This window comes from Macrosteles quadrilineatus, unplaced genomic scaffold (assembly GCF_028750875.1).
Source record: "Macrosteles quadrilineatus isolate MER2022 unplaced genomic scaffold, UCM_ALF_1.0 Scaffold_7__1_contigs__length_78375512, whole genome shotgun sequence".
NCBI classification, from domain to species: Eukaryota; Metazoa; Arthropoda; class Insecta; order Hemiptera; family Cicadellidae; genus Macrosteles; species Macrosteles quadrilineatus.
This window is the reverse complement of record NW_026542600.1, coordinates 8,030,680-8,057,544: the sequence shown is the minus strand read 5'-3', so window position 1 is coordinate 8,057,544 and position 26,865 is coordinate 8,030,680. Positions and strand designations below refer to the sequence as shown.

Here is a 26,865-nt window from a genome sequence, read left to right as displayed (position 1 = left end):
TCGGTTCTCATCGCTCAGCGTAGGAGCGGAAATGCCGAGATTCCTAGAAAGCGGCGGTTAAAACGAGCTGCTCTCAAAGCAAGGTCGGTTAAAACAAACTGTATTATTTTACGATCGAAGGCGGATAATCCGATTATCGGTTAATACGAGGTCGGTTAAGAGGGGGTCTACTGTAGTGATATTAGATGTATAACTTTTTTTCAGATATGTTCTGACTGCCTCTATTCAAGTCAGGGTTAACGTGAAGATGATTGATGAAATTTTATAATTAATACAGCAGAACTATTGTACTTTAAACCTTCCTTAAACAATTTTATCACTAATTGTCTTTCCAGGTGCGATGGACCATGCTGGCAGAGTCTGTGGAAGTGGAAGGCTACCGACTGTCGTATCGCAAGCACAATTCTGCCCCGTCCAGTCCCATCCAACTGCCTTCAAACAGCAGTGATTACATGCTGCTTGGACTAGGTAAATATGTTACAGTGTGTAGTGTTAATAATTCCTATCTTGTTGGGAAGACAGAAAAAATAATTTTGTATTTATATCAGGGGATGGGATGCAATAGGATTTTATCTCATTTCTCATTTCTGATTTGCGGGACATGAACGAGACAGAATTTTTCTTCACATATACTGAAGGGAACTATTGTTTGTTTTAAAAATCTTGAGTAAAAATTCTTGCAAACAGCAATAATTAATCTTGGACCTCACAAACTAAAGTCCCCCGCTCTACCACTAGACCGCCGTGCCCCCCCCCCCCCCCCCCCCCGACGGTGGCACTAGCTTTACTAACTATCTCCCACAATTGCAGGGCCATCATCGTCAACTAGGATCGTCGAGTCATTACCATCGTCTCCTGCAATAGCTGTGAAATCATAATCATGTCTCGTTATCACAGCGAAAGTACTGACATTTGGAATATTCTCAGTCCTGAGAAAATAGTTAACTAAATGCAACCCAGGCCAAAAAATCGAGATTTCTTTGAAAATTTCCTAAAACTTCAGGTCTTGTCCATCCATACATAAAATATAGGGGAAAACCTTAACAAAATCTGGCATGCAATAGGTTAAGGTAGAGCTAACACAAATTGATGTCTTTTGCAAAGGTATAGCTATCCTTCTATAAAGTGTGAAAGCAGCTGTTGTCATTCACAGATCCGCAGACCTGGTACGAAGTGCAAGTGCAAGGGTTTGTAGGAGAAACAGCAGGAGAGGCGGGGGTGAGAGCTATCCACACATTGCCTCCACTACACAACGCCACCCCCGCACCTGCTCTTGCCCCGCCTACCAATCTAGAGGCTAGCCCCGCTTCAGCATCCGCTATCAACCTTACCTGGGACATTCCCCCTGCGTCTCACAACAATCACAGCTACTACACTGTCAGCTACCTCATCGTCTCCTCCTCCCCCAGCGAGGAAAACAATACCAGCTTTCTACACAGGTAAGTAAAATCAAACTATTAATGAAACACCAATCTTGATAATCCAAATGTTATGGAACCCACAGGTTCAGATAAACAAGAATTCCTTATTGCTAAGGGTATATTGCTGAATACCCATGATTAGAAGGAAATTATTTTAAAAACAATTATTTTATGAAGATATGAGACATAATTACATCGATTTACGATATTTACCATATTTAAAAAATATATATTTACAGTTTTGACTTGCGTACTTCCATGTAGACTTGTTATGAAAGAAAAAAATAACTCGAACAATACATAAAATAACACTATACATTTTTTGTCCTAGGACACAGGGCTCTAGCCTGGGATAGTTTTTTATGCTACTTCAGGCTTGGCCTAGGGGTTGCGCTATAATCACTTAGATGAAATTCATTGCTAATCGAGCAGGATTTGAACCTGGGCTTGAAGTCACACATTCTACCACCAGACCAGCTTGCTCCCCAAAAAGCACTAAACGTAAAACAAAACTGAAAGCTTTTTTCAACTGAACTTTACAGTAAATATTTTCCTGCCTAGCAACAGGTCCAATGTCTACGTTGTTGAATTTGAAATGTAACCTTCACGAGGTTGTCAGACTACTAAACTTTTTGGACTGGTAAATGTCAGATTATCAAGATCAAACTGTAATATCAGATGTTTGTACGGTAGTCTTGATTATCTGACCTAAACCAATAGCAGAAAGGTCGAATAAGCAGAAAGTTTGGTTAACAACAAACTCAATAAAATACCATTGTAATAGTAGCTTATGCAACAATTGCGTAAAGATAGTGTTAAAGACACTAGAAAATGTAAGGAACGAGCCTTGGCGAGTGCCTTTAAAACTTCTACAAGTGTCGTTAACAGTAACACTAATTACGCGAGTTGCGCACACTACTTTGCCTACGACAGTGTTTTAACTACTAAAAATCACTACTCTAAACTTCAAAGAGAGGTTATGTTTTCGTTTATAACCTCTCATTGCCACTGACAGTGACACAACGAAACATTGTACCAAACACTAATTGCACCAATCAACAATTAAATTGGCCTGAATGTCTGATTGGTTGAAGATCAAACTATTACAATTTTACTTCTTCTCTCTCAATCCTTGAACCTCATTGGTCCGTTACCTGTGTTGTTATGAGTAAAACTATGCTGTTATGAAAGTAAACAATGCTGTTATGTGAAATTTTTCAATTCTAAGAACTAAACTGAAAAAGTTACTTAAAAAAAACAGTCGTAGGTAAAATCAATAAAGTTGTTACACCTTCTTTCATACTTTATTCAAGGCTTTGTCTTCCATTGAAATCTACAAAATTTACAAAGTAAAAACACAGCACACACCACTGCTGTAGGGCCTAACTTTAAAATGTAAAGTAAAGGGATACTCCTCCCCTCAGGGTCTCTGTTTTCAATGTGAGTAAGACTTTAGCAGAAGCAGAAAGGTATGCGGGTATGAAAAATTTACAAACTGTGCATCAGGCTAAACTGATCAGTACAACACCCTAAACCCTGGCACATTTTTTGAGTAGTCGGTGAAAAAATGGTTGCCTAGACGTACCCACTAAGGTAAACACTAAACAGTCATCCCAAACAGAAACAACATGCAATTTCACAGTACTTGTTGTCTGCAGAGAGGATTGATAACATGGGAGGTCAGTTAATCGAAGATCAGATAATAAGGAATACTGTATTACTATATAGAACAGATTGTTCAGGCTACTTTGTAGTTGTTCATGGAAAATTATGTAGATGGAACACCAAAAATATTTTTGTAAAGAATATGTTTTTTGTTAGTTTAGCTCCAGAAAAATTTACTTATTTGACACTTGTTTATATTGTGTGACACTTATTTTTCCTTTGTGTGACAGTACAAGCAACGGAGTACGAGTGAGTGGACTGAGACCGTACACTCTTTACCAGTTCAAGGTTCGATCCCACGATCACAACAATCGACACAGCGAGTACAGCCAGATAGTCGAGTGCCAGACCTTAGAAGATGGTGGGTGATAGTTCAGTTGATACATCTTTCTTGTTATGTGATAGATTGCCTAAACCACTTTTATGATCCACTACACAACTTAGAGTGCATTTAGAGTGCATCGAGTTATTTAGAGTGTTGAACTGGTTACATGTGCAATAGAAACCTTCTCCCACCACGATCGTTTTTGTTTTGTACAGTCACCTCAATAACTGCCGTTAGATCTCATTACTATAATATAATGTAATCAATCAGTAATGAAAGAGTGGTAGTGTTTGTTTTTTGTCTCTCTTGCACCATCCTCCCTATTGGGAGGGATGTATACGTGTATACACCATCTTAATTGACATGATTTAGTTCCATCTAATTTTGGATCATCACAAACTAGTGGGATTGTATAAAAGTATAAGACATGTTTTGTTCCTTTACACAAAGATAAACACACATGAAAACTTTTTCTGTTATACAAATATACCCTTTCTTAAAGAAATATAATGAAATTAAAATACTTTTAATATTGAGGCGAACATTAGGACCACATGGTCCTTTCTTACAGTTAACCTCTTATGTACTAAATATAAACTAAACAATGCATTTTTATAAAACTTTTAAAACTATAATCAAAATAATAAGTAAAAACTAAAGTTATAAATCTTTGTCCCTAATATATATACCATAATTACTGTCTTTTTTAACAGCAAAAGTACAAAATAATCTATACAGTAAACACAGTTATAGTAGAAACACCAATTAATAGTTTATGTAACAAGTTAGTTTTGGCAACAAAGACCACTCGGCTTATTATTGCATGAAGGAGAAATGGATGGATACACATTTGACTTTCCCAGAAAAGAGTTTTAGGCAGTTAACAGCACGTTTTATTCACAAAACAATTAATTGATATTTCGTCCCTTCAAGGGTTTTCTTCAAAAGGAAGTAACACCAGGAAAAGAAGTTGACTCAATACTTTATAGTTAGAAACCAAAGAGTAAAATATTCGTACTAGTAATATATATGTTAGGGATGGACGAGATTGGATTTTTAGTTCGAGACGAGACAAGACGAGATTTTTTATTTCTCATAAAATTTCGAGACGAGATCGAGACGGGATTTCCCTTCTCATACACAACGGGAAATGCACGTTCAAAATTTTTACCTGATTTTGTAACATTGTTAGATGACTGTTTAAATACAAAAATAATGATAATAGGCAAGAATATTTACAATCTTTTATTAAAAAACATCAGCATAACATTTTTTTATTAATTACGCCTAACTTATTAAAAATGCCTACGATTAGGAAACATAGTGATATCAGTTAGGATAGAGTTCAACTTATCCTAAAATAAAATAAATCATAAAATAAAAGCAATATTAATTTGTTATAAAATAGTTAGGTACTTGTTTTGACTTTTTATAGTAATAAAACATTCCTCGCACTGCTTACACTTAACAAAACTTCTCAAATGTTATTAAAGTAATATTATTAAAATAATTAAAGTAATATTTACATTTAAGGAATTAATTAAATAAGAACGCCTTCGCAAAGGAAACGCAACTACAACACGCTCCTGTATTGCGGGTATTGCATTGACTTTCTGCAGGCGTTTTTAATTTTTTTTTTTTTTTTTTATTCTCGTCTCGATAAAAATCTCGGCCAAAAAGAAATCTCGTCTCGTGTAACAAGATTTAAAATTTCCCGAAAATTTCCCGAAATTTCGAGACTTGACCATCCCTAATATATGTATTTAAATACATAACCTTCTATATTACAGTGCCGGAGAAGGTGCTGGAAGTCCAGTACAAGCCTCTGAATACGAGCAGTGTGAAAGTTATGTGGAAGGAACCGAATGTTACCAATGGGAACATTGTTGGTTACGAAGTGAGCTACGCACGACAGCTGATGTTGCCCCCGGAAAAGTGGAAGAACGTTACGGTTCACGACACCAAGACCTGGACTGAGGTAAGTAGATTATGCAATTAAAACTAAATATATTCTGATCTCAAGTGTCTTAATCACTTACATTCGCGCCTCACCCCTCTGTATTCAGTGACTAGTAGATTATTTATTTCCTTGCTACGTTGAAAGATGATAAAATATTTAAGTGTTTTATTGAATTTTTAGGCCTCCATCTGTTTGTCTATACTATAAATATACTATTTTACTTTTAATTTAATATGAAAACAACAAATGTTGTAAACATTCTTTAAAAGTTAAAAAGGAATGAAGAAAATGTAATACACATCAACTAACATAGTTTCGATGCCATTTTAATTATATTAAGAATACATTCATAGTACTTGTTAAAACTAAAACTAATGTATATAAAAGGAAGTCAATGTGACATGTTTATGAATTATTTGGTAAAAAAATCCAACAACAAAATGGGAATTCACTTAGTTTGCAGGTTCAACAATTGCATTAATTCAGCAACTCGTCTGTTGATTTCACAGGTGTCTGGCCTTTCCCCCAACACCAAGTATTACATGGTAGTACGTGGGGCCACGTCAGCTGGGCTAGGAGCCCCTTCAGACCCTAGGGAGGTGTTCATCCCTGCTAGGGAACGCCCTCACACCAGTCCAGCCCCTACCCCCACCCCTGTCAATACTACCCAGCCCAATGATCAGTTCCTTGGTGAGTATTTAGCTTTGAGCTATAGGAGTTAGCTCTTCTCATTGGATATTGTGCCACTGTCAGGCATTTTGTAGTATACTTGGGATGGTTTGAACCTATTTTGAGTCTAGATTTGGGTGTCGTCCATTAATGCCCACTGGCTCAGAGTTACAAGTTCTTGAAATTACTTTTGAATTTGAGCAGAGCGTCCAAATGATACTTTACCCTCTGGACTTGTACTTACCAAAATTACAAACCAACCAGGCTGAAGTAGTAAAACTCTAAACTAGTGCTACCTTAATATCAAACCCAGTGGTAGCTTCTGATTGATTATAATGCTGCCAACGATACTTAGAGTAGTTATAAAGAGTAGAAGACAATGTGTAACTAGGTGTCTTTGGTAATCCCAAAAATTGGAATGTGACGGGAAAGAAGTCGTTTCCTACCTATTAAATAAATCTAAGATAAAGGGTGGAAGTTAGGAAATGACAGAATCATTTCTTCGTAATCGTAAGAGATTATGATCAGAATCAATATTATTATCTTCCTAGAGAATGAACGCTGTTTCTAAAATATGTAGATTTTTGTGTTAAGTCAAATAATTTTACTTTCACAAACTTTAATTGGTGTGACTTGCAACCTAACCTAAAATGTGATTTTACAGGTGTACTGCTGGGCTGTGTGATAGGAGGTTGTTGTGTAATTCTGTGCATGGCCACGCTCATCTACAGGCGCAAGTGCTCGACGCACGCTCAGTGCCGCACCACCCAACGTGCCTCTAATGGCGCTCAGTGCTTCCATTCTACTCCAGAACACCATGAAATGCAGTGCCTACCCCATCACCTCGACACAAAGGTACGGTCTTATAACAGGATGGAAATACTGTGGAATTGTTGGATAGAATTGTTATTTATAGCAACCTCATCTTTGGTAGTGTATTAACTATTCAACTACATGCTCCATGGCGGACAATTCTCATTGCCTAGCTAATTCTAAAATTTATTCAAATATTTTTACTATGGTTTTGGTGAACTCAAGTTTTATAAAGGAGTACTGTTAAAAAGGGGTTAACTATAAGAATAGGTAAGATCTTATTAGACTATCGCTAAGTAAAAGTATTTCTTCATATTTGTTTAAGACCTGCCTTAATAGTGCTAAAAACTGACTTAAGCTAAAAATAGCTTGTTTTGAGTCATGTTCAGCGGACGGTTACTTGACCAGTGCTGAATGTGCTTAAGGGAGTAAATTATTGTATTCCATAATATTTATTCAATAAAGAATTTTCCTATTTCTATCTAACTTAAGTAATTTTCTTCATAATATAATTGTTTAACACAATTACTTGTTGTGTTCTATTTAAATGTTCCTGGTTGATGCACACGTAGTATGTAAATGTAAATTACCTAAACATCTTGTTTACTCACAAGAAATTGAGGACATTTTCTGTAGGCCATAAATCGAGCTAGTTAGTTTGTAGTTTTAGCTCTATGTTCCATAAGTAAAGAGATTCAAGACATGGTTACCATTGTACTCAATATTGTTTAAAACCATTCCTGAAGTCTGTATTTTCATCATTTAATTTGATAAACATTTTCTCTATAGTTTCTTTTAGATTTTAAAACAAAAATATAAAGTTTTTTTACACGTTTTGCTTTATTTTGCAACAGGGTGGTCATGCCAATGGCGAAGTGAATGGTTTGAAGCTGCCTTTACTGAGTAACGGACGATTGCCAAACGGACTGGTGACAAGAGAGAGAAGTGTAAGAATCACAGAAAACCCACAGGTAAATACTTGCAAGGTTCATACTTATAATCAATCCATCTACCTTTCAATATAAACAATAAACGTTGTCGCAATTTTTGAATTTTTATATAACAAAGTACATTAACTGAACTGTAAAGGCTCATGGAAAAACTTATTGATGCCTGTGAAAAATTTTTGCAGGAACACAGGATCAAACCTCTGTCTTGTGACTATAAAGTTATTTATTTATTTATTAAAATACATCACATAACGCCTAAGGTGTGCTTCTGCACGCAGGCAGGTAAATTGTCAAAAGATACTTAGAATGCATAAAATTATCAATTATTCTAGAAAAAGTTTACTTGAACCCAATGTAAGTTATTAGAATTATATTTTTGATACTTATATTTTGCAACAGTTTGTTACAGTTTGAGTGCAGTGTAACAGTTTCTTGTGAGGAACTGCGCCAGCCCAGCTATGAGGGAGACAGCCTGCTGAGTGGCCACAGCATCAATGACACTTTGTTGTTACAGTTTGAGTGCAGTGTAACAGTTTCTTGTGAGGAACTGTGCCAGCCCAGCTATGAGAGAGACAGCCTGCTGAGTGGCCACAGCCTCAATGACACTTTGTTGTTACAGTTTGAGTGCAGTGTAACAGTTTCTTGTGAGGAACTGCGCCAGCCCAGCGACGAGGGAGACAGCCTGCTGAGTGGCCACAGTCTCAATGACACTCAACTGACCACAATCAATTCACACACACTGACACAGTCTCCGTGCGCGCAGGACAAGCATGAGCCTGATGACGGGTTCCATGAGAGTCACCAGCCGATGGTGGGGCCTAACGGCTGAGTGCCTCACCTCGCTCCACCCCGCTCCCTCCGCCAATGCCCCACCTCGCAACAGTGCTACATCGCAGCCAACAATCTATCCACTATTATTATCATATAGGCCCTAACATAAATTTTATACAGTATATGAGATGGTTTATGTTTAGAATTTCGAAGTAGTTGAACTAAGCAATATAGGAAGTGACCTAAACATATGGGATTAGCATTCCGTAATCTTAGAGATTTTTTTTCAATTTTATCATTGTGGATTTAGTTAATGTTAAATCGAGTTTTTTTCACATAATCTAACACGAAGCACCGAAATTAACAATGTTTCCGCGACGAGGTTGCTTGGTGGTCGGCCGTCTCATAGCAACCCTTTAGCCAATCTTGCAATACATAACATATAACCGTTACCAAATATAAGCTAGGGTCCCGGGTGTGAGCCCTTGTTCCTACGTACAACGACACTTGTCGCGACAAGGCTACGCGAGCAGCTTTTAATGTAGATTTATTTTAGATTAAGTCAAATAGTGGATTTTAAGAGATAATAGCTTAGACTATATTTTTTTTAGATTTAATTGTTAATAAACTTAACGGTGTGAAAGTGAGTGGTGGTCGCGCGTGTGTTGTTTTTATGTTCGCTGATACAACATCGTAAAGTTCAATTTATGAAACAGGGAATTTTTGTAAGACACTCGTCGCAGCTGTTCCGAAAGTTCTACGTGTTCCCTCGATCGTTCATAACCTTTTTTTATATATATTACATAGATATTAATAAACTGGTACCTGATTTTATTTTTTTTACATTGTTTTTGTATGATAGATGTATAGTCGTGTAAGCGTTGTTTCTTCTACGTGTGTATTCTAGACATAGTACAAAGGGCGAGTCGGACTCGTCCGCTTTTCTTTATCTCGGTGCTTTATCGGATGTTTTGCTTTTCACTATTTTCAAAGTTAGATTCGTCTTTGGTGCCTTTCACAAACGAGTAGTATGAAGGTGACTACAAAATTATTGATCTATCTACGTTTTTCTTAGTTGTCCGTCCATTTTGTCGGCCCGGCCCTCATCGGACTAATCCGATACGTCAACATTCCTTCAGTTGAGATTCAATATTCCATACAGAGTACCTTGCACCAAACGTTCCTCACATTGCCACATACAAAATACCTCACAACGGTCATGTTCCACATTATTATTTTAGTCTGCTGTTTATTGCAGTTTGCCTTTTGTCGTCGATTTCCATTCTGTTAATTCGAAGAAGGTAGATATGAAATTATCATGAAGCGACATTATTCTCTCTTTTTTAATTAACTATTGATACATAATAGTTTTACGAATTAATTATTTTAAACTAAATATATATTTTCTATATTTCTTTTCTCCTACCACATAACTTTTCAAAGTGGAGTAACTTCATTTTGAAATAAACTGACTACTGTGGTTTTTTATTATTTTTTCTGCAAAAAAATTTTATGGGCACATAATATTTGTTTACCAACATATTTGCTTAAATGCTACATAATTTATGTTTTTGAATAACTTTAAAAAATACAATAATGTGGATTATAGTATCAATATGCAAGATTTGTTTACGTTAAATAAAAAATGGGAATCTACCCTGGTAATTTTTGTACTGTTTTACGTTGTATGTTTAAATAAACATTCTTTGTTGCATGATTTAGTTGTTAAATAATGTATATCTCATATTTCAATTATTTATGTAAAATTTACCAAATTTCTTTTTCTCTTATTATGTATATCCTTTGTTAAATTGTTTCTGAATCATTCATAAAACTAATATAAACCCAGTTTTAAGAAACCTAGTTAGTCAGTTAAAATTCATACCAGACTACATAATAGTTACATAATATAAACATTTTGTGTTGAAAGACTTTTGATTGTGTTTGCTACGAATTAATTGAACGATTACATAATTTGTAAACATAATAATTTGTGTTGATAGTTTTACTCTCCAATTACTTTATGCAGTGTCATCTTTCAGACATACTTGATAGACATAATATCGAACATAAGACAAAATGCAATAAACCTTTTGCCATATTATTTAAGTTTATTCCAGAACTGTACAAACTCGATTTAGGTTAAGTCCACCTCCTAGGTTTACCCTTCCAACCTATCCTACATAGGCTATAGTGGGTTCATTTCCATTATGTTCCTCCCACTCCAAGTCAACGATGGTGCCTAGTAGGTTTTCCCATGTATCTAAATGTACTTACGGCTTTTCTGCGTTCTTGTTTATTGTACTTTGTGTATTTTTACCGTAAAATAGATCTACAATATTTTCCATAGCGTTGTTTAAGATTACTAGTTAGATAGAACACTGTATAATATTGCAACTACATACCTCGAATATCCGCTCGCAAAAGCGCTGTGAGTTTCTCTCCACCTTTCTCCAGTACAAACTAACGGCCTAGATGTCCGTGCAAGCTGGGTCCCGTTGTCGTCATGTCGTAAACTCCTCATTTCTCTCGTTCTTTTCTCCAATTCCGTCTGTTCGCAATCCTTCCTCTTAACGTTTCAGTTAAAAGATCACTTGTTAGTTTGACTCTACAAGTGGCTTTTCTTAGTATGAGTTCTAAAACATTATTTCACATTTTTTTGCAATGCAACAAAGATTTATTACTGATCACAAACTAAATTACAATAAAAAAAATTCAGAGTTCAAACCTCTGGTAAGTTAATAAGTAAACATAATATTTTCATTGAAGATTTAGCCTCCAGATTGCTCAGTAATATTGAGAAAACGTTTAAACTTTGAGTGTAGGCTCAAAGTACAATCCTTTGTTTGTTTGATGGCTTCAGGACTTAAAAGAGGCCTTGGGGCTATTAAACATTCCATCTGATATAGTTACAAACTTAAGACTAGTCGGTGGCGTATTAATCTAATATTGCTGTGTAACTGTAAAGACTAAAATTTATATATGTTTTAATTCCTTGTTGAAATTTTTTTCTTCCTCTAGCCTTTCTTAACAACATCATAAGTTTCCAAAAGATTTAGGATTGATTGGATATTTTTTGTGAACCAGTAGTCAGCCTCGGGCCTTAGTCTTTTTCATTGTATTGGTTTGATCTTGCCTTCCTAGTTTTCCATCTATTTATTTATCAACTATAAAAAGAATTTTAAATTTTAAAGAGACAAAGAATTTAATCTTTTTCTCAAACATAGATTGGTTAAAATATGTAAATAGAAAATATGATAACATTAACACAAATACTTTATAGGTACGAGTGAGCAACAGTAGAAGTTTTAAAATGCATTCTTATTCTTAGTAATTACTTGTAGGTAAAGTTGTCATAAAATATTATTATTTGTACAAGTTTATTGGAGACTTTTGAGTCTAAAGTCACTTTTTCCCCTCCTTATGCCCTCTTCCTACTGCGTACAGCGTATTGTGTATTATGTATTGTAGGGTTACGACAAGACAACGGTGTGTAGGGCCTGTGAATGCCTTTGCCTTTACCGTTTGCTCACTGCAGTTTACTATGCAATACTTTTATACGACATCGCGCTGTGCACACGACACGCACGACTGACACAGTCATAACCATTCCTACTGTCTTCACAGGGTCGCCTCTTTCTTTGTACTTTTGTAAGTTAAGCTTCTTCCCCTATAATATAGTCACTGTACTTATCGATTTCACTTGAATCTTAAGTCAGTGCGGAACAGAAGTTTCAGTAAAGACCGATATTAAAAAATATCGAAGCGGATATAAAAGCAGATCTTTTGGAAGCTAGTTTTGTGTTTACACGATTAATACATTTTATTCGACTTTACATGAGAATCTCCTGTTTTGCACTTAACAACGGAGACATCGTAACTCGATACGATCGTTAGGGATCGATTATCGAATGTCGAAAGTTTTAGAACCGTTGTCGCCTTACTGTAGATAGGCCAGGATGAGTTTAGAGTAGTCTTTGTACGCAAAGTTCCTCGGATGTTTCACGAGATTTGTTCGACACAGTGACTTTTTTACGCCGTTTTATATGTTTACCATATTTTGTATGACCGATTTTGTAAGCGAGCGTACAAACGGGTTTTTTACTATGAAACACAGTGTACAATAGCGACGTGAGTACAAATATGTATTTAACGATATCGGATAAGTTTTGTATGCAGTAGATTTTATACGATAGTGTGTGGTGTTGTTATCGGGTGATCCTGTGTTGACAATCTTGGTGTCTGCACAAAGATCTAAATGTTTCTGTTACGTTGGAGTTTAGTTTCTAATGCACATGTTGTACTTAAGAGGTGCGGTCGGTGTGCTCAACAGCCTGAGTCAGTCGTGCGTGTTGCAAGTGTCGCGTCGCAACTATCGCAGAACGCGAGTATCTGAGAGAACCTCACAGCCCTGCGATGCGACGTCGGGGCGTAAAGCCCGGCGTCTACTTATTTTTGTAATATATTCGTGTAAACTCATTGTAATTTGTGGTGTCTTTGCTATTGTCGGTTGACATTCAAATACCAAAAAGAAAAAAAAAATTAGGTCACTTTTGGACAGCACTTTTGAAAATGCCCCTAATCTCTTAACAGGTACGAATAGTCGAATCGCTTGATAGTATTATAATTATGGTTTGCGGCACATGTCAGTGGTTTTCTGTTTTTCTAGTATCGATCTATGCACAATGTATACGCATAATACAGTAGTATGTAAGAGTGAAATTCGTCTTACGAAAGTATCTTCGATTCGTATAAAGGTCATTTGAATCAGTGCCGAGAGTCATGTTAAATATAAATTTGTAGAAAGGGTTCGATCGACTTTTGTTTTTAAGTATGTGTCTATAAATTCGATATGTTTTGTTATCCTAAAGCGAGTATAACTGGCATAGAACATTTATTATTGTAACCTTTGTGTTTATGTCAGTTATTGCATAGTCGTCCGCTTTGAAAGCCGGAATTGGCCATAATAGAGTTGCAAGAGGTGTCCTCTCTAATGCAAATCGATTGCGTTATATTATCACTGTTTATTCGATCGATAAAATTAGTTTACGAAAAATTAATTTTCTGACATATCTCGTTTGATTCAGTGAAGGTAACTCTAGCACCGAGGAAGGCCAAATCCGGTGTTCATTAACCATAATCCATGTGTGAATGTTTAATCATGTGCGAATGGTCGCTTGTTAGTTTCTCGTTTATGCTAGAACTCTGCTCATTTACTTAGAACTTGTTGCTCAGTTGTTCAACACGTCCATTACGGGACGTTTCATCTACCTCATACTGGCAATATGGTATTACCTTTGTGTATGTTTCTATTATTTAATATACTGTACATTACGATTGCATTACTACCGTAGTCACTAACGGTAACTCTTGTTTCAAGACTGTGAGCATTACATCGCTCAGCTCTGTACACTTAACTTATTTATCCAGCCAAGTACTCTTATGTCTGCTGTTTACGAATTATTTGCAGATTATATACTCAGTATTATAAGAACAAATTTTCAGGTACAGATGTGAAATAAACCAAAACTCCTGTTATTTGTGTTTGTTCATTTTACCACTGTGTTCCGTAATTAAGTGCTCTATGGGATTTTAACCTTGTGGCTATCAAGGTGTAAAATTGTTGTGTTTGTATTCCAACCATAACTATGTATTCTTGTTAGAGATGAGGACAGGTTGTATAAATTTCATTTTCTCAAACAACCTCATTTTTGAGTACTTAGTTACTTTTAATTGTTTTGAAAGTAAATTCTTACAGTGGATTGCAAGTGAAATACTTCTGTTATAGTTCATTTGATTTGGAATTTACTAAACAAATATGGTAGTTTTGTGACTTCATAAATAATAATTATTGTTACAAATGCAGTTTGATTACATAAGCAATATCAGCAGTGAACTTATAATCATTGCCTGATGTGATTAATTTAACTATGAAATTATCAATTAGAGAAGAATAGCAAGTGTGATGTGCTATTGCGCAAGTCCTGGAGAACCATTCCCAACACTTAAGTTATTTGGTAATCATAAAAAAAATTAATTACCTTTAAATTGGTATCACTCTCAGTGTTGTTGGGAGCCTTTCTCGACATCCTAATTTACACAATATCTTTACCCTGCAATAATAATACAACTATTGAGTAAAACATTTTTATAAACTTAAATATTCATATACTTTAATTGTTGAGAGCATTATTATTGTAGTTATATGTATAAACTTCAGAGATTAGTTACAAGTTACGAACTTGAAGGTGAACTTGGATCTGAATTACTTTCTATCACCTATAACTCTTTTTAAAATTATGTCAAGATTCACACAATATAATATATGTACAACAATAGTTGATTGTCGATCAGCTGTTTCTACAAATTGAATATCTAAGTTACATGTTAAAATTTGCAATTCAGTCATTTCCAACTTTCATACTTGCATAAACAATAACTCCAGTAAAGGTTATGTCAACATTCAAACAATTGTAATTCATATAAGTCCTACAGCTGTAAGTAATACAGCTGATTGTTGGCCAGCTGATTCTTTGAATTTGATATGGTTTTTCTTATCTTACATTTTAAGGGCATTTTAACATGTTGTCAACATTTATGACTAATTAAGAACTATTATGTTTGTTAAATTAATAGGAATTTCTATCTACAATGAGTAGTTACTGTGTATCGCTTAGCAACCAGAAAGCTGCTGGTTCGATCCTGAGTAACTAAATACTCAACATGGAATGTTGGAGTAGCTTCAATTAGGACCAGCCATAATTGGTCCTGACAAATGAAACAGCTGATCTTAGTCAGTAACAATGCTACACGGATCATCTCACCCTATTCTACACTCATCTTCCATTCAAACTGAGCTTAAAATACTCACCTAAATAGTGTTGTCTCATAAATAGTAATAATTATTATAACAGGAATACAAGTTACAATTAGTCCTTACAATTATTCCTGTAGGAGAAATAAGGGACAGAGGAAACGAGCTTATCGGTCAACCGTGCGGTTTCAGCTATAGCGAAAATATACTTGTGTTGGTGGGTACTGTAAGGAAATTCCTATCGTACAGGGCATAGGGTCTTCTTCCATTGTAAGCGTTTTAGTACAGGAGGGGGGTGCGGGACTTGGTCCTAGACACCAGCACTAGTGCTATACACCACTTAAGTACCATGAATGTATCCTCTGTTCCTTATATCTCTGTTTGTAGGACCATGTTTAATCTAGAGAAATTTCAAAGCAAGCTTGGGACCTGAACAGGTTTTTACAACGAACATTTTTGTAACATTCATATCAGACCTCAATACATAAGTTCCAATTCCATATAATCTTTGGACAGATGTAGAGATGACCACAAAAAGTTAAGAGATCCTTTCCAATATTTAAATTTAAATGTAGTAGGGATGTACGAGACGGGATTTTAAGTTTGAGGCTAGATTCTTTTTTCTCATCACATTTCGAGACGAGACTTTAGATTTCATTACTACCGGGAATTATTCGTTTGCACAGTTATACAATGGTTAATAAACTAAGTACTATTCAAACAAAAACTAAACTGCAATAACCAAATTGTTTATTACAAAGGTTGATATAAAAAGAGTGTACAAAATAACAAAAGCTTACAGGAACTTAAATAGTTATGAAAATCTTGAATAAGAAGAAATAAAAATTAAATAAGACAACTGTAACATGCACATCCAATATTAACTCACAACAACAATCTATTAGAGACGAGAGAAAATCGTGGCTTGTACGGTGTTACTTCTGATCTCAGTGATAGTAAAATATACAGTAAAACCCAGTATATCAGGTATATTAAGGACCTAGGTCATAATGGATAAACAAATTACCGGATAAACCAATTTTACTGATTTTTGAGATGTACACAGTTAAAAACGCCTTCAGAAAGCAATGCAATACTCGCAATACAGGAACGTGTTGTTGTTGCGTTTTCTTTTGCGAAGGCTTTCTTATTATTAATATTATTTATTTTTATAATCTTGTCTCTAAAAAGTCTTGGAACAAAGTCGATCTCGCTCGAACTAACAAGATGTTTTTAATCTCGCAAATTTCTCAAAAACTCGAGACCCGTCCATGCCTAAAATGTAGTCAATCCTTTCAAATTTGTAACTGCAATCACCAAAAAGCAAAAAGGATTTGCTTAATAAAATAGAATAGGCTGTAGTATTCAATGTGTAGACCATCAAATATGACACTTCACATGTTTATCCATCAAAATCAAGCCATGTGATTTGCAACATCACATTTTAATGTACTAACTGTGGTATCTTGACTATACAATATTTTACATGTGTACAAAACAATACTCATAAAAAATATCAATAATCGTCTAAACTGTCAATCGGTATTGATTGTGCAATCACATTGAGCCTCTATTAAGTTAATGATGATTGGACGTCAAATAGAGTGTTTCATCAACATTTTGTAATTACTAAAATCTGTTGATCAAAGAGTGACTAAAAATACTATGGCTCACCTTTTTAATGTCTAATATCTCTTAAAAATGACTCGTACGTGAGTCGAAACTAGTTTCCATACAGCAGTGCAACAGATCGCATAAATCAATGTATTTTACACCAATTTATAAAAGGTATATATTGCCTGATTCATGGAGTGATCTAAGATAGTTTCATACTTTTAGAGTCCATATTCAGCTGGTTCTAGATTATGTTACACTTATGAAACACACTGAAAAAATTAAACCAATACAAACTGGCTGAGATTAACATTTGCAGAATCATGTAGAACCACTTTGTATCAAATTAAAATTCCTTATTGACTCGTGACATCTTTGAAAAGTACAGTACAATGATAGGAGTGTCGTCATAACAAAACTATAATTTATAAAACTGCTAAGCCAAATGTTGTTAAATGTTATCTAATTTTTTTTTCGCCTCCGGATTACGTTGAATATATAAAATGGTGTAAATTCGTGCTTCTAAGTAATCCAAATTGTTGCAAAGACGCAACTAGTTTGGACTTAACGAGGACATCATCAGGTGTCCAGGGAATGTCAAAATCACTTCATCAGAGGGTCTTCGATACATATCACATATATTTTGATCCATCAGGCTGTAACGCATCATCTTTAAACTGTTGTTACCATTTTTATTAGTCTTTCACTCGGTTTAAATGTACCTTTTTTTGTATCTATGTTCGTGTGGGTGTTTGTGTTTAAATGTACAATATGGGTATCGATGACCTTCTAATGGAGGGATTTTGACATCCCCTGGACGCCTGGTGATGACTTTGTGAAGTCGAAACTAGTTGAGTTTTGGCAACAATTTGGATTACTTGGAAGCAGGTATTTATACCAATTTTTTAAAGTTATCACTTATCACAACAAAAAATAACAAATAAAATAGCAATAATGATAAAATTAATGAACACAGATGTCTGTGTCTACAAATAATTTTATTTTGAAAATTGTGCAATTAATGCACCAATGGCAATTTTTGGCAATGAATAATACCAAACAATGGGAAAACACTTTACCTTGGTTCATAATACAACCATAGATAAAACCTCGTGATTTTTGAAAATGATAATACAATGTTTTCCTAATATCATGACAAGTTGTAACAATCAATCAATGTTTAGCTGTAAATTAAATCTAGGTTCTGCTTGACAATCAGCTAAAGGTAAAACAGTTAAAAGTAAACTAGACCTCTGTGTGTTGTGCAGAAAATTGGTTTCTCAGATATTTTCAGACCAGTGTAAATGTTAATGGTAAAAGTTATTGCTACTGTAAATGTTATTGTAGCCCTTTTCAACCCCAAACATCTAGAGTAGACATGGGAAAACAAAGTTCTTTTTAGGTTTTATTATAAATATTTTTCTTCTTGAACAAAGGACTTACAATTTTCCGATATGTAAATTTTTAATTTTCAATTGTTTATGTTCATCAATGTTAGTAAGTAAGGTAAAGTAACATTTCTAAATTATATATGGAAGAAAATTCCATGAAACTTTTAGTACTAACATGTATTTTACTTTACTTTTATATCAACTAGCCATCCACTTAGAATTTTGATAGATACAACATTTGATCACTATGTTAATTTAATTACTTAGAACAATGAAAAAGTCACAGGTTCGTTACTAACAAAAGCCCCCAGGTGGATACAAGATTCCAATTGTCCTTCATTATTGTTCTTAAATGATCCTGGCTGAAGAAAGAGCTTGCCTGAGTTAGTAACAAAGCTACATAAATTGTCTTACTCTATTTTACACTCACCCTTCACTCAAGTTCAACTTAAAACTAACTATTGCTAATATTCAGCTCACTGTCACCTATTTGTATTTTTTAAAGCAAAGATAACAAACCAAACATACCTTTACTTTTACTTTTTTAGGTCATGCTTAATTTTTGTTCTCTTAAATGATAAAGTAATAGAAGAGTACATTAATTTAAACATTGCAAAAATAAACATATTTAATGACAAACATATACATATACTATTTCAATTTTACTATAAACACCGGACTTATTCTCGGTTATTTTTCAGGTAAACAATTTCTCATAAATGTTCTCTGATCCTACAACCGAAAGTTTGTTTCATGGAAACCAAGAAAAATGCTGCACAGATAATATAAGAAAGAATAAAAGTTCAAAGGATGGATTGTGTACTCATCGTCAAAAGGGGCTCCTATAAGAAGGATATCTATATGGGAAGTTCCAATTTTCATGCAGAAGAGCCACATTCTGCCATGTGTTTGTAATACTTATATTCCTCAGGCTAACAACTAACTATGATATGTTTACTATATTACCCAATTATATCTGAGATATTAGCATAAAAATACTGAAAAACTTGCATACATCAGATTTTCAGAGTTCAAGTAGTAGAAAGCCCTTTGAATTTGGAAATAGTAAACATTGTAATTTATGAGCCTGCCATGTTGACTCATGTCCAACAACTAAATGAGATACAGTCTAATACTATTAATTATATGTGGGAATTATTATTGCTGGCAAGGCAAATCCGATTACAGTATTGTGTTATTTAAAGATGGAATTAATGACTATTCATATCTGGCTATTGTGATAGCATATGATCAATATAATATTATTTAATCCCACAAATTAATTAAAAACTCATTTAATCAAACCACAATGGTTAGATTATATGTTTAGTTTTCTCCGTAGTTAACTTAAATGTAATTTTTTTCTTTCGTAGACTTCAATGTACAATCCGTAACAAACTTTATAATTTGATAATTACTCTGCAAGAAAAATATTTACTCTTTCAATAACCCCCTGAATACGAACCCCATATTCGTTTTACCCTGTGAATACGAATATGGCTATTGAAAATAAATATATATTTATTATTTTATGGGAGCTTTTGACTGAAAAGTTCTATAATATGATTTGACTTCTCATACCAGCTGTATTATCTTAAAAATGTGAATGATTTAAATTCTAATCCTGATGACATGGTTTAATTGTCGAGAGGATGACTATTAGGAAGAATAAATACTGTGATAATTATTTTATATTAGTAATTTTTTATTTTGAACAAAAAACCTGTGGTTTTTGTATATTGTTTAACAATCAAAAGACTAAATAATGTCAAAATATAATGTCACATCATTTTAAATTTATGTGGTAGTGTTTAAGAATATTTTTAAAATATCTAAAAGTATGTTTTTTTAAACATAAATCTATAAACTTTATAGCAATTATTTTATTTGTTAAGCAAACATGCTGAGCTATACTGTATGGTACTGTATGATATAAGTTAAGATTAATTTAAAATCCAAAAAAAAACTTAAAACTTCTTAGATTGTAGTTTTCAGTCTGGATATAGTTTGCTCCTTTGAGCAAAACTAATACTTCCCATCCCACACAGAATGGTGAAGAATTCAACTTTAATTTCCTTTGAAGGTTCATCAAAATACCTTTCTTGCGATCTTCATGATGGATTTTTTCATCAGGGATTTAAAAAGTGATGTGATTTCGTTGAATTCCTCGCAAATCCAGTCATTTAAAGTATTTTCATCATGATTTACTTTTTAGAAAGTGTTGCCGACTATTTGCATTTTTAAACCAAATAAAGTTATTGTTGAAAATAAATAACAGAAACATATTTTCAACAATTATACACACATAAATAATTGTAATTAGAAGATTAGTTGTATTTTTTCATCCTTTTGGAGCTTAAAATGTCAAGAATATGAGTTCTGGTACATTTCGAACTATTGAATTAGAATAATATTACTCAACGTAATAATTGTGTTAAAATAATGTATCTGTCAGTGTTTTGTACAAAATCACCTTGAGAGAGAACTTCATTTTATTCTAGAGGTATTTGGCTTTCTCTCGGCAAATCAACGTCAGTCTGAAGTAGATTAGATTAGTCAGCTTAGAGCCAATCCTTGTGCTTTAATTGTTACATTCTTTAAGTCTCAGTTTCTCAAGACAATCAATTGTATGTTCATTAATTTAATTCAACTTTTACAGATAATTAAACAACTGTTTTTATAAATAAATTGTATTGTTGATTTTAATATACAATTTGTGTTTGTCATGTTATAGTGCCAATTGACAGCTATTTTCAAACATTGTTACATATTTCACTTATTTTACATTGAAAATTTTGTATAAGATCATACAAATATTGAATTTATCTTATTGCCATTGGGAGGACAAAACTGAGATCTCTGGACCACTTGATAATACTATTTTCTCCTGAGAAAATTTGATTGATAATTGGATGGATTTGAACCTAGACATCAAATTCAGAAAACCAAATCTTAAAAAAATAAGCCTAAATGTTCCAAAGTTTATATTTGAATGTTTTTGTATGGCTTTTTAGTGGAGACAGTTCTTACAAAGATGGATAGATAATTTAGCTAAACTAAAATACCTATCTATTTTATTTTCTAGATAAGTCTACCTGAAAATATAGGTAGGCTTAGAACCACTGGGTATGGTAGTGAACATTGGTTATTGGAGGGATTCGAACCCATGGCCTCCAGTATAGAAGGACAGCACACAAAATGCAAGCATAGAAGTGTTAATGTTTATATGGTAGTTTGTATTATCATTACCACAGAGTTAAAGAACCCAGTTACATTAGTATTGGTATCTTACATTAAATTTATAGTAAAAATAATTTAAAGTTTACAACACAATAAAACATATTTTGCTTGACAATATCGATATTTACCATGCTGAAATAAAGAAATTCATTTTAAAGAAAGAGAATATTAGTGTTGTCAAGTATATTACCAAGACAGTTCTGCAGTTTCCACTAAGAAATTTAAACTGTCTTTCTTAATAACATTCATTTTAAAAGAGAGGAATTCAAACTGTCTTTTGTAACAAACAATTTTTATATAGATAACAGTTATAGTTTTTGTAACAGTGGGTAGTTTTATTTAGGTTTCAATTTGTATATTTAGCAGAATGTATATAAAATGTAAATCCACATTTGTTAGCTCAAAGGCTCTTTTTCTGTGGGAAAAAATCTATTATAGAACCAAAAGTGAATGGGTTTAGGTAGGCTTTATATCAATTTAATCCACCTGTTAAAAGGGTTCTAATAAGAATTGTATCCCTCCTTTCATTAGTAATTCTATTTAAGAAAAATATTTAAAAATAGTGATATTTCGTAATAAAATACAAGTCTCCTCATAGCTTAGCTGCCACATAACCAAGTTTAGGTGTTTTGTGGCGAAGGACCACATGACAAGTTTGTGCAAACGTGGTGAAAAGCAATCAGGGCTCTTGTGCAGAGGTTAGTGTTTTGGAATAGTCAGTGAAAATTGCCTTGCTTTTGGCGGCCTTATAGTGGCTGAAAAGTTGCACCCCCAAATAAAATAAACGGTATCAGCAATCTGACACATACTTTCTCCCATTAGCTTGACAACAACCTTTATCATGGGTAGGCAGTGGGAGTAACTATGATATTTTATAGGAAAAAATCACAAAAGTCGCAATAACTTTTAAACTGTAAATTTTACAGCAATGGTGGATTGCACTTTACCTGTTTAGAACTATAAGGACCATAACATACTAATAAAAAAACCGGCACTTTTTTCAAAAATTTGATTTTCCGTTATTTTATGGGTTTTTTTAAATGGGATATAACATAAGTTACAATAACTTTTGAACCGTAATTTTTACAGCAATAGGAGTTATACCATTTTGTTCAGAATTTGAAGCGCTGTAACTTGCTAAGGTTTTATCAAAATCGTTTGGGTAGTTTTGAGAAAATCTGACTTTTCCGTTATTTTATGGGGTTTTATGGAAAAATCACAATTAAAAATCAAAATTTTAAAAAAGTGAAAAAATGCCTGGAGATACCTTGGATTAGTACCTACATACCAAATTTGATCAAAATCGAACCACAGCTCTGTAGCTCTGTACACATCTACGCACACACACACAGACTTCACTTCGAAAACCAGTTTTTGGGTTCAGAGGGACCCAAAACAGATATATCCACTCAAAACTCAAACCCGAAAATTTTGATGAAAACAATACATTCTCCATATACTATGGTATAGGGGAGAAAGTAATTAAAGAAAATAAAAATCACAGCACTTAAACAAAATGGTTATTAAAATATTACTTACAATAACTGCCTTGACAGCATTTTATTGTGGTAGTAAAAAAAAAAATTAAGTTACTTTACAAGTTTGTATAAAGACAACATTATTTCTAGCTCACATAATTGCTTATAACATCTGAGATTAGAAAATAGTGCCTGGAAATTCCTAACTCCCCATCATTGCGTAATTCTCTTTCCAAGAATGAATCATTTTAGGGTACCATTTTGTTATTTGTGGTCCAATTATTATTTTGTTTGTGTCAATTGTTTGATTTTATTAGGACCTGTAAAATTATATGAAAGTCGACTATACTTCCCATTTGAAAATTATGAGGTATGTACCCCTATTCTCAACCCCTTAGGGTAGAATTTAAACAATACGGTAGCCATAATTATTGTATCCCCTCACATTCAAGAATGTTGCCACAAACTGATTCCAAATATCTCAAATAGTTTAAAAGTTATGGGGAGGAGAGGGGGTTTAAGTTACATTTCAGCTACTCTATATGGCCAAAGCACTGATAAAGTTTTAATCTTCCCTATAAGCCCATTGTCGTGTTTATTTCATTTATCCTTATTGTTATTGTTGCTTTAATATTTATTGCCGTTATATTACAAAATCTTTGTTGATTTCACACTATTACTGTTGTATATTGTTATTGATGTTCTTATTTACATTTAATTTTGTTTGATAGATTACATGTACAGGGTGTCACTAGATATTTAAATGTTTGATTTTATATTACTTGCCCATTTATAGACCGAACATTTTGGAAATTTACGCAATTTATAAAGTAGGGTTTGCAAATATTCTGGGAAATTTTCAGCTCCCTAACCCTTGTAGAAACAGAATCGTGCATATTGAAAATTTTACCAATTTGCTTCCTATAGAAATCACATTCTTGAGTTACAATCTGATTTGTTTGCAGTTCTTACGCTCATTGTTGAATCACAGCTGTTTGATTAAAAACTCTCGCTTGAGCCATAAAAACACCTAACCTAACTTTTTCCGGTACAGTTTTACTGAAACTGAAGTTGAGAAATGTCTTTTAACGTTCAACAAAACACCATTTCAGGTTTTTATAGTATCATTTTTCAAGAGAATCACGAAAGTTTGAGAAACCCGTAAGTATGACATCATCACCCGATACTTGAATGACAGTCCTTGATGAGAAATTCCCAGCAAAAATATTAGTTTTTAATAAACCCTCTCCTAAAGTGATGAACCCTAACTAAATTATTGTATTTAATGGTAAAACAATAAATATGCATCAGCTGTTACATTTGTTTTTATTAATAATACATGTAATCAGTTTGCAATTTGATTAGGTTATTTTTTACTGTGCTACACAGCTGGTTGAAATAAAAATATTCAGTTCATAAAAATAAGTGGTACAATTGAGTTTTTTCTGTACCGTAATCAATTAATTGTGGGTGTAACTATTTTCTGTAGATTTGAGGAACCGCATCTGACTCTTCTGAATCCTCACCCCTTTCCGAAGCACGTAAAAAGCAACTAGTTATTACTAATACAATACCATTTGGTTCACTAAATGTTGGATTACACAATAAACTTGTAAAATGTAGCTTTTTTTCGAAATAAATGAACCAAAACTTTGATGTATTGAGTCTAAAGAAATTCACAAAATGACGTTAAAACATTGTAAAATGTTATAATTATTCCAAACAAGAGACTATTGTTTCCAAGGCTTTGGTAAAGTTTGTTTTATCGTACAAAGGGAAAGCTCATTAAGAAAATCGGTTGAACCAACATCTGAATCTGCTTGTCGACGGACAAAAAGACCAATTAACTAGCCTTTCTGAAGTTTGTGATTTATTCAAAGAGATAATATTGTCACTAGGGACGAGTCTTCCTTGCCTTTATGTTCTTTCAATTAAAAAATAAATTCCATAATCGCTTACTGTATAAAAGAGGTGATTTCATAACGGAATGTAAACATTGTCAGTATAGTTGGTAAACAACAGCTGTTCAATTATTAATAATTACTTTTTATTTACTACACGATTAAGTTTACTTGAAAAGGTAAAAATAACTCAATTATAACTTATTAACCTGTCAAATTAAGAATTTGGTTTTCAGAGACTGAAAATTGAGTAGGCCTATGTATTTTGGATTTACCTCAAAGATTTATATACAAATAAACATAACTTGTTTAACCATTAGACCTCACGACGTCCTCTGAAAAATTACACATATTATGTTTTCTAATCCAATTAAAAGTTGAGCTAACCACTGCAGTTGTGCAAACATATTAGAAGATTTTGGGGGTTTAATTACACCACAACTAAATATATAGATAAAACTTTAACTTGTGGAATGACGTTCAACTGACTACTCAGAAAACACATTAACACTTATATAGCCTTAACGTCTTATTCACTGAGATTAACTTTGGACGCATTGAGCTAGTAGCCCTCGCAAAGTGTAGTTATTTTTGTTACTGTTGTTATTGTCTTTTCAGCCATTTAAGTGGATATAAAATATGATAGACTATAGTGATTAGCTACATTACATCCTTGAATGTGTTCATTCCAAATAGGAATGTTTAGAAAAAACACATTTAGTTTACAACATTTAGATTTACTAACACATACAAGCACCAGTAACAGAATCCAATGAGTTATGGCTTGGTCTATAACATTAATGTACAGGATAACATAGCATAAGCGCAAGAAAGTGTAATAACATAATTTTAATATTACGTTAATAGTCCGGAAAATAGGTGTTCACCGGAAGAATATGGTAGTATGAGTATTACCATACGAGTATGGTGAACACATTTTGGACAAGTGACGTACGATATTTTTTTCTCCATACAAAGCTAACACCGACTAAAGTACTTAACAATCACTACTCATAACTTCTAAGAGAGGATATGGTTTACTTTATTGATTCGTTGACTTAACTCAGCTGGTGTCCGGGAAAAAATCATTACAGAACAGTAGCACGTAATTAAACCCCATTTGATAAAGCAGGTGACAAACAGCTGTTTTCCGGGATAATTCCATGCGTGTAAAGTCTATTAAAGCAGTATAGTGTGGCGAAATAGTAGTTTACGCAACGATTGCGTTAAGTGAGTCTTTACGACACGAGTAGAAAATTTAAGGCACGAGCCTTGGCGAGTGCCTTAAAAACTTCTACGAGTGTCGTAAAGACTATTAACGCGAGTTGCGTACACTACTTTACCTACGACCGTTTTTTAATTACTATCAATCTGGATTTAATTACTAACAATCACTACTGATAACTTTTTAGAGAGGTTATGTTTTCGTGTATTGTCATTGCCACTGAAAGTGATGCAACGACTTGTTGTATAATCAGCTGATTTCCTGTAATTACGTGTTTGTTAAACTTCGTTAAAAATTACATTGCTAGCAGCATTCTTACCATAAATAATATTGTATCAGGTACAATTCGGCAAGTATTTAATTTATTTTTGGACTTCCACCAACTTAATTAAGAATACGCGAGTATCAACATGAACAAGTCGGATCAACAATTAAATTGGTCAACTGATCAGCTGATCAGCTGATTAGTTGACGTTCGAAGCATTACAATTTTATTTCTTTTCTCTCAATACTTGAACCTCATTGGTCCGTTACATGTGTGGATATGAGAAAACTATGCGGATATGAAATGAAACTATGCGGATATGAAAGTAAACAGCTGTAAAGTGAAACTTTTCAATTCTAAGAA

At 33.6% G+C, this 26,865-nt stretch overlaps 1 protein-coding gene across 1 annotated transcript in view; it reads left to right on the top strand.

Annotated features, from left to right (window-relative positions):
- LOC128998127 (protogenin B-like) overlaps positions 1-10,093 on the top strand; it is a 145,511-nt gene extending 135,418 nt beyond the window's left edge. The window contains exons 13-20 of the mRNA XM_054424126.1: positions 336-468; positions 1,154-1,439; positions 3,317-3,447; positions 5,202-5,389; positions 5,881-6,061; positions 6,705-6,895; positions 7,708-7,824; positions 8,423-10,093. Coding sequence (XP_054280101.1) covers positions 336-468; positions 1,154-1,439; positions 3,317-3,447; positions 5,202-5,389; positions 5,881-6,061; positions 6,705-6,895; positions 7,708-7,824; positions 8,423-8,632 — 1,437 coding nt within the window. The 3' untranslated portion in view covers positions 8,633-10,093. The remainder of the gene's footprint in view (positions 1-335; positions 469-1,153; positions 1,440-3,316; positions 3,448-5,201; positions 5,390-5,880; positions 6,062-6,704; positions 6,896-7,707; positions 7,825-8,422) is intronic.
- Positions 10,094-26,865: the final 16,772 nt, after the last annotated feature.